Here is a 13,281-nt window from a genome sequence, read left to right on the forward strand (position 1 = left end):
GTTTATCAAATAGCCAAAGACAATTTGATCCTCCTGTTTAGCCACATTGTGTAATGTCTCCCCCCGGATGTCTGAATGCATTCACACTGGCTTGGTCTGGATTCAGCATCTAGCAGGCCTAAGCCTAGACCAGGTCTAATCTAGACATGGACTGGGTTAGAAGATATGTGACCCGCTACAACAAAAGGATCCTAAAGTCGCTGACGGCTGAGCCGAGAAAATCGAGTTCAAAGTCACATGATCAAAATTGGTCAAAACAATCTGATTTCTGTTTTTGGCATAATTCTGTATTCTAATGTTTTGTCTATTATCTGCCGAAATTTCGAAGCTAAATGATCAAAGGAAAGCCAAGAAATCAGCATTTTTCTGGGCCATGATTTTCAGACTTTCAACGTTACAGAAACGTGTCCGAAGATTTGGACTTAGCGCCGCAGCTAGACTACGCCCCTAGCAACAAGGGAGTAATCTTATTGGTCAGTGCGTGGCATCCTGATTACTGATTGGTCGTGTGTAGACCGCTGGCGCTAAGCTTGAATGAACATCGTGGAGATGTTGCTCGGAGCATACCTTCTATTGTCAAGCGGTGAAAACTGTCTCGCCTCCCCTTGATCATGATAGTGTCGGAAGGATAACTTTGAAGGCCTTTTTCTTGAAATTCTGATATCCTCAACCACTTGACATGCGCTAATAAAATCATCGATATCTCCGCAACCGAGTACTTTTTTGAGTGGTGATATATATGAAATTAAAGTAGAAGAGTAAGGGAATAATGTCATGCAATTTTCAGGAAATTGTCCTCCCCGACTTTCGGATCCTTTTGTTGTAGCGAGTCACAGATGTTAGGCACAATCCCAAGTCTATATCCCACTCGTACAGAGTGGCAAGCCATACTAATTTCTCCCTTTAATCCCTCTAATCATATATTACCAGGCTACTAATGGCTATGAACTCATAAATGAAAGGTTTCAGTTTGGAGTGTGTCAATTGAAATGACACATAAAAACATGATGAGTCCGCCATCAGGATGTAATGGACTGTGTCATACATTGTACCTGCGCAATCTTTCCCATTCCATGGGTTACAAAAGCTATCCTTCCTCATACAGGAAATTTGCATGGAGAATCATCCACTTTGAATTAAACAAGAAAAGCACTCAGACAGCACAGACCTCCGCTAAGCCAGGCGCTCATTTCCACCCAAAGATATTTTTTCCACCCTTACACGCATGCAATTTCCCCCAAATAAAAGCCTTTTGTTTACGTCGTTGCTCGGCGCCTTGCCCGAGCAGAGTGCGCGCTTTAGTGCGCGTATCTAAACCTTCAGTACACGCAGCTTGAACTCCAAGTTCGTTGACCTTATATGCCAAAATATGAAAAATCCTTCAAAAATCCATTAAAAATTCCTGGATCACTACCAAAATTGAATGAGGTGTTCCTTGTGTCAATATCAACATTTCATCCAAGTTTCATTTTAATCCGTACCCAACTTTTTGTGTTATTTTGCAAACAGACAAACCAATGCCGATGATTGAATACTTAACCTCCTCCTTCCTTGGCGGAGGTAAAAACTGAGAATCTTGTCTGGGAATGCAACTACTTGTGTAATTGACTCATCAGTTCCACTTTGTGAAATGTGTTTGAGAAACACATGGAGTATGTGGCACAGTGCTGTTGATTTTTATGTGGAGAAACACAGGAAAAACCTCTGTCCGAGTAAAACAGAAGTCAGCAATTTTCTTCACCAGTAATACTAAGCAGAATCACACCTTACTTACTCATTACCACAGTCACTGCACCATTCACAGACTTACCCTGTCTACCCCCTTGAAGTACAGCTTGTAATTGGTGATGGTCAGTGTACCCCTCATTGGGCCAGTGAAGGGACACAGGTACGTCACATCTTTGGCTGAAGGGGTGAAAAAAAAGGACAACGGTGACAAATTTGTGAGAAAGAAATTAACAGAATCTCAAATTTGTGCAAGTATCTTTTTTTTTTTTCTTGTCCTCATCTTTGGCTTGGCAAAGAGAAAAGATATTACATACAATGTAGGAGGATCAACTTGTGATCAACTTCATTACCTGATGGTATTCACATGGGCTTTAATTTGTGTGTGTGTGGGGGGGGGGGGGGGGGGGTCCACACTGCAATTTCAAGGCTAGTCCTGTTATCATGATAATATATGCACAGCTTCATGTTTTGATAAAAATATGGCAGCAGTCACACAAGCTTTGTAAGGCACCGAGCGTGCTTTGTTCATCAATCGGCTATTCCGCCACAAGGCTTCGCTCTACAATGGGCATGAACATTTGCAGATCTACTATCAGCGAACAAGGATTGCTTAATATAATCAGTTTAATCCTTGTGTTAATCACGATGGCCTTCACTTGAGGCAGTCAAATTACTACACTACTGCGCTACTGGGTTTGAGTGAACTTTGACATCATGATCACCTTGTGTGGCAATTATCAAACTGACTGATATGGGCAGATGGAGGGAAAATCTGCTCGTCAGTAATGGGCAATGCATGCCTACTCATCTTTGTCTTCAAAAAGTATCTTGCTACAAGTAATGCGGCTTCTGATTGATTGGTAATAATTCTGACAATCTGGCCTGACAGACTGAATGATCATGGAAAGATTTTGATCAATGATATACAAAGGAAAAATTGGTACTGATAGCAGACATAAAGTTACCACTTTGTTCTTATGAAAACCCATCACTTCAAGTTTTCAAAACAGGAAAGCTCTATTACTCTGGTGACTACCTAGAAAATTGCAAAAATATTTGGTGAACAATCATGGATATCCTGGTTTCTGTGAAAGTCATTCTCAGTTAATGCATCTCCTGAGACTTCCAAATCTGGATTATCAAATGTTATTTGGTCCCATGGGGAGAGTTTTCTGCTATATACAGTAACGTGGCATTTATTTGTCAGCTTAATGATGGCAAGACCACTGCAGCAATAATCCTCATAACCTGATAGGTTAAAGGGACTTTACAGTACTGGTTGAGGTGGGGATTCAGGTTTCTAATATTCCTAAGTGAGATAATGAGATACCTCTTATGAAATCTGAAAGAGCATGTAATTTTTAAGTAGGATTCAATGTTTATTTGGTGAAAATAGGTTTTTAAATGGCTGAGATATCCAAAAAAGTGATAATAAAGAAAGGCGATAGGCCACGCCTTTTATTAGAATCTCTTTGTTTCACCTTGTTCTTGGATATCTCAGCCATTTCAAAACCGATTTTCATCAAATAAACTTTTGATACCCCTTAGAATTGCATGCTCTTTGACATCTCATAAAGTGGTTTCTGAATATCTCGCGAAACGTCAAAAGCTAAATCCTCACCTCAACCAGAACTGTACAGTCCCTTTAATACAACCAATCCTAAGTGTAGAAAGCAAAATGCTTTGTGAACAATCACAGACTTTTTCTCATTTCTTGTCTGCTGTAAAATTCAGTAAGTATGGGTGAATTAAGGACACACCTATGCCTTCGATTCTCTCTCCAAGCAAAAGTGGGATTTCCTCGGGCTGGGAAAGTTTGGTATCTTCCCGGACAACCTGGAATGAAATATGGTGGGAGAAAAGAAGAGAGAAAAGAAAGGTCATACAATTGTGAAGCTACCTGTGGACACTTATATCATGTTACAGATAATATAAAATATTACACATTTATAAACTATGAGCTACATATAGTACAGTTGAATGCGAGTACATTGTATGGAACTCATACCCAAATCTGTATGAAAATATTGTATGCAAGCTGTGAGAAAGTTTAAGTCATAGAAAATAAAACGTGCTTGGATATATTTGTTTTCAAAATTGCTTTTCCTTTCTTTGTCCTGTGTTTGTTTGTTTTACTAGTTTGTTTGTGTCCTTGTTATGGGGTCTTGCTTGGAAAGTCACATTTTCTCTGTAAGGTCATCAGTTGATGTGATACATTTATGAATCATACACACATCTTGTTTTTGTTTTTGTGTTTCTCCTCAGGAGAGGTGAAGGGAGGCAGGGGAATGGTTTTGACGGTCAGCTGTTTAAGGGGAAACCAGAGCTTGGCAGTGTTCGTGGGAGGCAGTGGGAGGCAGCTGAGAGGGGGTGGGGGGGGGGGGGGGGGGGGAGGAGATAGTCCGAGGCAGGAAATCCTGGGGGGAACGTCAACAACCATTCCCCAAGGTATCCGGTCTACTTGAGGAAATCTATGATTAGAGATCTTCCGTCATCGAGGGTGCCGTACAGAACTGAAACGTCTGTTCGTCCGTCTGTCCTTCTTGCTGTTAGATTTCAGAGAATGAGTGCATGAGTGCATGCAAGTGCAACATATTATATATTGTTTATGACACAGCGTACACAGAAGAGATTGCACTGAAAACAACTCCGCTCCTCAGAATACCGGTACTGGTGTGTCTATGCATGTATTTGTGTGTGTACATTAACACATAGTTTTGAAAATAATTAAAAAGATTATCAACAGCAAACTTAATACTAGCATGTGCTTTCTCATCATAAATCCTAGTTGGTTATTTTTGCTGTCTTGAATATTTGGCAATTTTCTTGAAGAGTAAAAATGCCTTTTCTTGGGGAATCAAAATTCATGCAGCTTGGGAGACATTTACATGGTGACAAATAAACCAGTCTCTTGCACATTTATTCAGCGATTTTGATCATGGCCAGGAAACCATACTTAATAAGTTAAATCCAGGTACTTGTAACCACATCAGGTCTGTGATACAAAATGGCAGTTTGATACTTCTTTGCATTCTATATTCTATTACAAGACACATGAATGTCTTCACTTTCATAATACATAACTTCGAAACCATGCGCCTGGGCATCGCAAATTTGGAATCAAAGATGCGGGAAACTCAGAAAAAAAAAGTTGTGAAACATCGCGGCACGAGTTTTTTTGTGATGGCGACCTACCGCTCAGAACATCAAGGGGGCCTCCCAGGGCCTCCCAGCCCCCCCACCCCCGGGTTAAGAACTCACAAAAATATTGCCTCTCATAGCACAAATGCAATGTAAAACTTGTATACAATAATCATTATCATCTCCAATTTGAGAAATCTCTAAGTTTTCCCTTGGGAAAAAAAAGTGAAAATCACTCACTCATTCTGCCAAAGATGAATTTAAAGGACAAGTTCACCTTCATAGACATGTAGTTTGAGTGAATGCAGCAATGTAAGTAAAACACATCAGTGAGAGTTTGAGGAAAATCGGACAATCCGTTCAAAAGTTATAAATTTTTGAAGTTTTTGCTCACTCAAGGCTGGATGAGAAGACTACTATAGCTTGTGACGTCACATATGTGTACAACGATATAAAGAAAGAATAAAGAAAATTCAACATAATTTCACTTTTCTCGCATAACAAAAGAACACCTGACCTCTCTCTTTTAGAAAGCAGGAGGAATAATATTACCTGTAACATATATGTCAGTAACAAGTCGAAGAAATGTGCACTTTATTCAAAAAGTGCAGTTTTGTGAAATTCTCTTTTTATTCTCGTACGCATATGACATCATACACTGTAGTAGTCTTCTCATCCAGCGGTGACTGCGCAGACACTTTGAAAATTTGTAACTTTTGAATGTATCGTCCGATTTTCCCCAAACTTTCACTGATGTGTTCTACTAATATTGTTGCATTCACTCACTCCACATGTATATGAAGGTGAACTTGTCCTTTAACCACTTTATAAAATTGTCTCGCAAGCTTCATGCTTCTTGAAATCATGCTTGCAAAGTATTTACCATGTATAAACCACATGAGTTGGACTTCTGAGATGCAAGTGATTGGCAGGCACGTCCATGCAGACTGACTATAGTTTCTGAAACCATTTACCGAATCATGCTATTACTTGTGTGGGTACTTGCACAAGTTGCTGTGATACCTCGATATAAAAATTGTCCTCTACAGGTGTTCTGAGTACAAGGAAGTTAATTGCTGGTTGATGAGAATTGATATCCGTCATGTCTACAAAGAGGGTGGCAGCCCTGGATGACACTGTATCATGTGCCACAATGAGGAAAGTGTCTGTGGTGGATTCAATTTTCAGTCTTTGATGGAAACTCTCAACTCTTTAAATGTGCCCGACTCAGTCGACAGTCGGCCAAGTTTGGATATTCTGGCCCTCTACTCAAATGCACAAACCTGCCCAAACCAATCGATAACTCACTATTTAAAATGCCACCATAAAATGAAAGCAGTTCTCGCGATTCTATTCCTGCCCACATGTAGCTTGCATCTTATGTAATGATTGAGCGTCGAGGAGTGATCCCTACAGGATTTGCAAGTAAATTCTAAGTTTTGGTCACTGCTTTGTGTACAAAAGTCATGGCTCTAAAATAATGTATGTAGCTCTACTGGTCATTTGACTGGAGAAAAAAAATATCATTGATTTGTCATACAATTAATATCAAAGCAAAGTTTATCATTATCTGTACAACTTTGCTCATGACATGTCCTGGGTAACAAAAATGTATTATATGTTTTACAAAGAATAGAATATTTTCCCAAAGCCCTATTTTCAACTTTTTTTTCATTGAACACCCTTGCTCTGAATCACACAAAGAGTAAACTTGAGGTTATGCTTCTAAACTCAGAATGTACCCTGATGCGATTCATTCCATCAAACTTTTAGATCCCCACTGACAACTGCGTACATCATACCCATGCAAGCATAACGTTTCATAAAATTGGAACTTGTACTGTAGGACAATGAATTTTGCGAGTGGTAGAGAGGTAGAAAATCACATTGAGGGAATCGCATGAGAAAGCAGTACAGGTACTACCAGTATCCCTTTGAAAAGAAGTTAGTGATTTCCCATCTTGGATAATGTAACCCATTTGTATCACAGGATGCAATATTTTTTGTCACTTTGCTAAAATGTGTAAACTCATAGAATAAGTGTTATATATGCAAAAATATAAGCTGCACAAACTCACACACAAGCACAAAAAACCCTGGATATTACACACTAACTAAGTACTCTGGTTTCATTCTAGTACCGTAAACAAATTTAACTGCTTAACAATAAAACTTGAAATGTTATCAAGGCTGCACAAATCTATTGCGTGCTTGTTAGTTGAATTAGCCTAGCTGTAACATAAAGCAAATGTTCCATAACTTATGAATTGTCCTCTGCAGGGTACTGTAAATGTAAGGGGTTTATAAAAACATTCATGGAGATCAATTACAGGACGTCAAGCTACGGTGGGGGAGGGGGAACAAACAAACTATTCACGTTGATAGGGTACAGGTTTAAACTGGAGATACACACTAAAAATACCGGCAAGTCTTGTGAACAACTTTACTGCTCCCTTTCCACCAAAACATTAAGATAAAACCACAAAATTGATACAGGATCAGCTCTCTCCATATCTAAAAGTAGATAACAGCAATAATAAACTCACTAGACTGTAACGCCGAACTCTCTCGGGCCGTTCATACCCAGTGCTTAGAGACTTGCTCCTGGTCGCAGATCCATGGACCATCATATTCATAACACAATGCTTGGGGCAAGTTCTACCTCAGAAAAGAACGATGTATATTCCCAGTGACATCTACGCGTATTCTAAACAAACTATCGCAAACAGCCAGCAGTGCAAAATGACTTGCAGAAGGGTGAATGCAGCCCACGGATGAAAAGTTGATGCACCCTGTACTAAGACTCACATGATATAGAGAAGGCAGCACCCCACCAAAGCAAGAGGGTAACAGAATGTGAATGTTTGCAACCAAGGGGGAGGGGGGAGGGGGCAGAGAGAGATAGAGGAGCCCATGAAGCCATGAATCACTTTCCAAAAATTCTTTCAGTCATCTCTCTACGTGATACAAAACAACAAGAAAAACACTGATACAAACAAGAGTAAAGGGGTCTAGAAGAGAAAGAGAGAGAGAGAGAGAGGACTCTATAATGATTAGACCGCAAAAGAACAGACAAGCACTGGGAAGGCATGATTGGGCTAGGGGATTAGCAACAGACGCCTCACATCACTGTCGTTTATATAGATCCCTACAGTGTCAGTGCGCTTGTAATTACTCCCTCGTCTCCTACGAACAGCCCCAAATCACTGCCGAGCTCTCTGGCTGCTTGTCGGCACACTGGTAGGTCAAGGTCAGAACAATCAAAACATGAAAATTGTTTCCAGAAAATAATAATGTTTGGTGTAAAGGCTGATGATGGCTTTTGTTTTCAATTGTTTGGTTTGTTGCTGCTGTCTTGTTTTGAAGTTCATTAACTGCATTCATCACCAAACTTCTTCTTTTTTTTTGGGGGGGGGGGGGGGGGGGGCTGAGGAAGAGGTGAGGTTTTCCAGTGGAAAGTAAAGCTTGAAATATTTCAAACTCATCACAACTGTTCCTGAAATCCATTCTTTACCTTCACCTTTAACCCGTTGAGGACGAGTCACGAGTATACTCGGGCAAGTGTCTATGGGAAATGTATTTTGTAGCAAAATCAGTCCGTCCTCAATGGGTTAAGGCAGAACAAACAATAAATCTTTCAACACCCACATCAACATACTGGCTAATATACTCTAAACTATTCTTGGACCACTTCACTCTCACTTCCTGCTCCCCTGTAGAAAGTTTAGTTTGCACTGTGCCAATGCCATGCCATATCTCTTTCCATAATCACAGTCAAGGTCCCTTCCGTGTTCCAGAAACGTTTTGCAGCACATCCTCAAACTTCTCTAATACAGAGCGTTTTTGCCCCCTGCTTCTACTCAACATTGCTGATGAAAGCAAAAGCTTATTCTTTTACTTTCTTTCTCAATGAACATTTTTCCATGGCTGTGTCAGCACTCCTCTTAGTCCTCAGACTCTTTCAGGGTGTTCAGACGCAAAAAAAAATTATAATAGAACGGTAGCTATACGATACATCTGAACGCGTGCACGAAAGGTGACCCCATAGCTGTCACTCAGCACCATAACAGCATGCGCACTGGGAAACTTCACATCTATACGACGTTTTCCAGAATGATCGAGATTAGAGTCTGAACAGTCTGTCGGCTATACGATGATTTTTTTTATAAATACATTATTTTTTTTATCGAGTTTTGGTATAAACTTGCCTGCGTCTGAACAGGGGAGATGGTACGAAAACTCTTCCAATTCCCCTCCCCCACCCTAAATTCTGAATTCATTCTCCTCATCTCACTGGAGGTACCAGCGACACACCATATCAAGGTGCACAGTGCTACTCAGCTCCTGCACTAATAGAGGAGTTCCCCTAATTGAATGCACATATCGGCTGTCTTTATTTTCCCTCAATCAGGAGCAATCTAATTTAATTTCAGAGTTGGTGAACATAATCAGAGACAACTTTTACTGAGTAATCCACTGAAAATAGTTTATTTAACTACTATTCACATGCACTGAAGTAACTTCAAGGCCATTACGGGCCTATCTAAACCTTGCCCAGCCTGTATACATTTGATCTGAGAAGAAGCAGTGACTTTAATTTTGGCAAAAGTTACAACTTTCCAATCTTTTCTTTACTTGACTGCCATAAGAGAAACATACAATTTTTAAAATTGTAAACTTGATGGTCAATGGAACATGCCCCCCCCCCCAAAAAAAAAAAGTTCCTGAAGAAGAAATAACTGATGGTAGCAAAAAAAAAAAGAAAAGTAAAGTGTATTAATCAGCAGATGCTTGAAAATTTGAACAAATATTTCAAAATATGTTGATATTCAAAAAAAAAAATTTTTAATGGAACAGTTTATTTGCATTTCTCATTGCCAGGTCAGGAAAATGAATTCAGTGATCACACATGACACTTTGAAATGTGAAAGCGGAAAAGACAGAAGTGGGACGACCATTACCAAGCGTAGAGTCTGGAGAACTTCGAATTCAATGGTTCTCCTTACACGGAAACTAAACCTCTTCAACAAAAAAAAAAAAAAAATGAAATTTGATAAATTTAGGTCTTTCCAATTCACAACAAATATGACCTGATTGTAATGATATCAAATGTAACCTACATAGATACTCAATGACACTTCTAAAAAAGTGTCTTAAAGCACCTTCATCAGCACCTGATTTTATTTGACTAATCTTAAATCAAAGTCAATCTTCTCAAGTGAGTAAAATCTTCTAGTGCTCTTAATGTCCTTATAATGTTTTACAGTGTATGTGTGCTAATTTTTTCCTCGCTGAGCGGCTGAAAAACATGTTCACAAAACCCTGTTCTTAAATAATTTTTATAGAATTTGTGCTAGACAAAACTAGCTCACAATGCACGAAAATAAATGCAATGATCATGAACATTTCATGTGTTTATGTACAGTAAATCTCACAATTTTACTATGTACAGTTTTTCAGGCATGTGCTGGAAACTTATGCAGTGTTTGAGGGGAAAAAGGAAAAAAATCTTCAAGCTACTCATGAAACAAACTGTATAAAATATCAATTAACCAGCTGTTTCTGTTCCTTTAAAGAATAGAATAAAAAAATCTATACTGTTACCTTAAATGTTTTTCCTCCTAGCCAGAGAGTTAATTTCTTTGTTCTTCTTCTTTTTTTCCTTTCTAAGCTTGATCCCATGCAAACTCAGTGAATATCATATGTGACCCAGCAACAAAAACTGGTCAACAAAAAGTCACCATAGTCTTTTAGTTAAGGGCAGATTCTGAAAGACTGGACTCTAAGCTTTAAAATGATGTACTCCCCATAACTCAACAAAAAAAATTAAGGATGTCAAACACCATAGCAACAAAAGTGAAGAGATTATCAGATTAAGCTGAAAATGTCCATCCTCTATCAACATTCTATTCATTATTTATATACCATCTTTCAAAGTCAGAAGCATCATCAGGGCTCAAATTAATAGACGGCCATCGATGGTCATGGCCGTGATGCCCCCCCCCCACCCCCCCCGAAAAACATCATAAAGGCTATAAATTCACTTGCCCTTTTTTTTTTTTGGGGGGGGGGGGGGGTTGTGCCCCTGTGCCCTTGTTATCAAAGGTGTGCCCTTTATCTTTTGGCCATCATGCTCCTTTCTAGTGACTTTATTAAATTGTCTTGGAGTTCCGGGGTGACAAAGTCGAGTACCTGTAGCAGAAGAAACTGCCTGCCATTTTCTGCTCGCAGAAAACTGCCTTCAGGTGACTGGTGCGTGCTCCTCTTGTAGAGCACAGTGAGGACTTGGGGAAAAAAAAAACAAACGCAATAACTTCAATACGTCAAATGTAGGGCTCTAAAATGAGCTTAGACAGAAAAATCTGCCTGTGCAGAGGAATATCATAACAGTTTTTGACTTTGACGGTTCACCAGACATGAAACAAGATGTTGTCTCCACAAAACATATCCCCAGTGACAAATAAATCTTCAAACCGATCTTTTGGTCTAACAAATAGTTATTAGTATAGAATCTAGACGTTGGACCTCTAATGTGCTTTACGAAAATTAAAATTAGACCGAAAGATAATCAGTCTGTATCTATTATCAAGACATCAGGGATATGTTCCGCAGAGACTACGTCTGGCTTCATGTAATCCATCGTAAAAATCATGAAATGTTACAAAACTCCTTCAGACAGACAGATTTTTGGGTCTATAGAAACAAGAATAGTTTTAGCTTTGCTATTACTAGGCAACTTCTAGCTCGGCTACAGCAGGGAGGTGAGCTCAGGGAGGTAAGCTCAGGGAGGTAAGCTCAGTCAGCTAGGGAGATGAGCTCAGGGAGGTGATATCAAGGATGTGAGCTCACCGGCCTCCCTAGCTTCAGACGTAGATTCTACGGCCCACGCGGCCACATAAATGTGCAACACACACACTTTCCCGTGATACCTTGTTTGCAGTAATCCCTTGAAGCAGCTTGTACATGAAGCTATACTGGGATGAACTCGAGCTGTGTGTCGTGAGGGGGTGTCATTCAGTGTATGCAAAAGTGTCCTCACTATCAATTATCATACAAGAAAATGTGAGTATGGCCGGTGCTCTTTCAATAAGATGTCAGTTTAGTTTAAATTCTGCATGTCTACAACATGTTGATCATTTCTATTGTTTCTTGAAAGTTAAGGAAATAATTTTCCTTCTATAGACATCTTTGTAGTATTGTACTAGGCTCTATGTAGCTACATCTAATCACCAACTCACCTTTGCCATTTGATTTTTTAAGTGTGTCGGTAGCGGTAGGCGGCTGGACCTCTGCCCCTAAGCTTCCCGGAGGAGCAACTCGTCTGTTCGCTGTTCCACCCTGACCCGCCATTTCGGGATCTCTGATTCTGGTCGTTATTGGGGCTTGAATTCCGCCATCGATATTTGACCCACTCCCTTGCCTTACATGTCTCGGTTGTCTAGAAATTCTCATCCGACGCTTCTGCATTACCTTTAGGCTCCATTTTTGTCGGACTAAACGTTTCTGATAAATTGCCAGAACACTCCCTTCACAGCAGAGGCCGCTGCCATATTTTTCATCGCCGTTTCCACCTTTCCTATTCTACGCCATCTACGGTGAATTCTATCAATGTAGAGCACACAGCTCGTCATTGCGCAACACACCTCGTACACAATGCATCAGAGGTGACGGCAAGCGAATGCTCCTACAGAAATGTACTTGTATAGACACTATTCATTCCCCTAATTAAAAAAAAAAATGAATAAAACTAAAAATACAAAAATAAAAGGTAAATTACTCTCTGTGTTTTGAAACTTTGATGATATTCATTTCAGTCAATAGGAAAAAAAATCATAATTAATAAGCCGAATGAAAAAGTGAAAAAAAGCTATAATGAAGTGAGCTCGAAACTCATGTAATTGGATTCCATCTAAAATTGATGTTAACCTTTTGATCCCAAAACGAAATATCTACCTTTGAAATAATGATCAAAAGTTTAGTGCCAATTCCAGATGAAAATTGATCAGTTGACGGACAGTGGGGTTTGGACTTTACCTCTAATACGATTCTTCCCATCTTTTATTATTATCATTATTATTGGGCTGAGAATGACGATGCTATATTATGTTCATGTTGTATTTCCTTTCTTTTTTACCATTTTTTTCTGTACTTTCTTCCTTTTTACAAGATAATCATTTTCTTCATGAAGCTTTAGTATTCAAGCTGTATTCAGGCCAATACAGAATCCGCATTAAGAAAAGAACCGATTACGCGACGGATTCTAACAAAGGGTTCAAATCAACAATCATATTAAGTATTATTATCATTTTACCTTCTTTTTTGAGCTTGCCAAAGGACTTGGCAATCTTGACATTTTCTGTCGTTGCTGGTGGTTTTGTTGTTTTGTAATGTTTGAGTGTGTGTGTGTGTTTT

The 13,281-nt window shown here is 39.4% G+C and overlaps 1 protein-coding gene across 1 annotated transcript in view; it reads right to left on the reverse strand.

The window, feature by feature from the left end:
• The window catches only part of LOC139745090 (phosphatidylinositol-3,5-bisphosphate 3-phosphatase MTMR2-like), a 32,106-nt gene extending 19,930 nt beyond the window's left edge, over positions 1 to 12,176 (reverse strand). Inside the window, exons 1-3 of the mRNA XM_071655511.1 lie at positions 12,108 to 12,176; positions 3,489 to 3,564; positions 1,811 to 1,905 (exon numbers count right to left, since the gene is read on the reverse strand). Coding sequence (XP_071511612.1) covers positions 1,811 to 1,905; positions 3,489 to 3,564; positions 12,108 to 12,116 — 180 coding nt within the window. The 5' untranslated portion in view covers positions 12,117 to 12,176. The remainder of the gene's footprint in view (positions 1 to 1,810; positions 1,906 to 3,488; positions 3,565 to 12,107) is intronic.
• Positions 12,177 to 13,281: the final 1,105 nt, after the last annotated feature.

Source organism: Diadema antillarum, unplaced genomic scaffold (genome assembly GCF_040938485.1).
Source record: "Diadema antillarum isolate AM-2024a unplaced genomic scaffold, OU_Dant_1.0 seq00001234_RagTag, whole genome shotgun sequence".
NCBI classification, from domain to species: Eukaryota; Metazoa; Echinodermata; class Echinoidea; order Diadematoida; family Diadematidae; genus Diadema; species Diadema antillarum.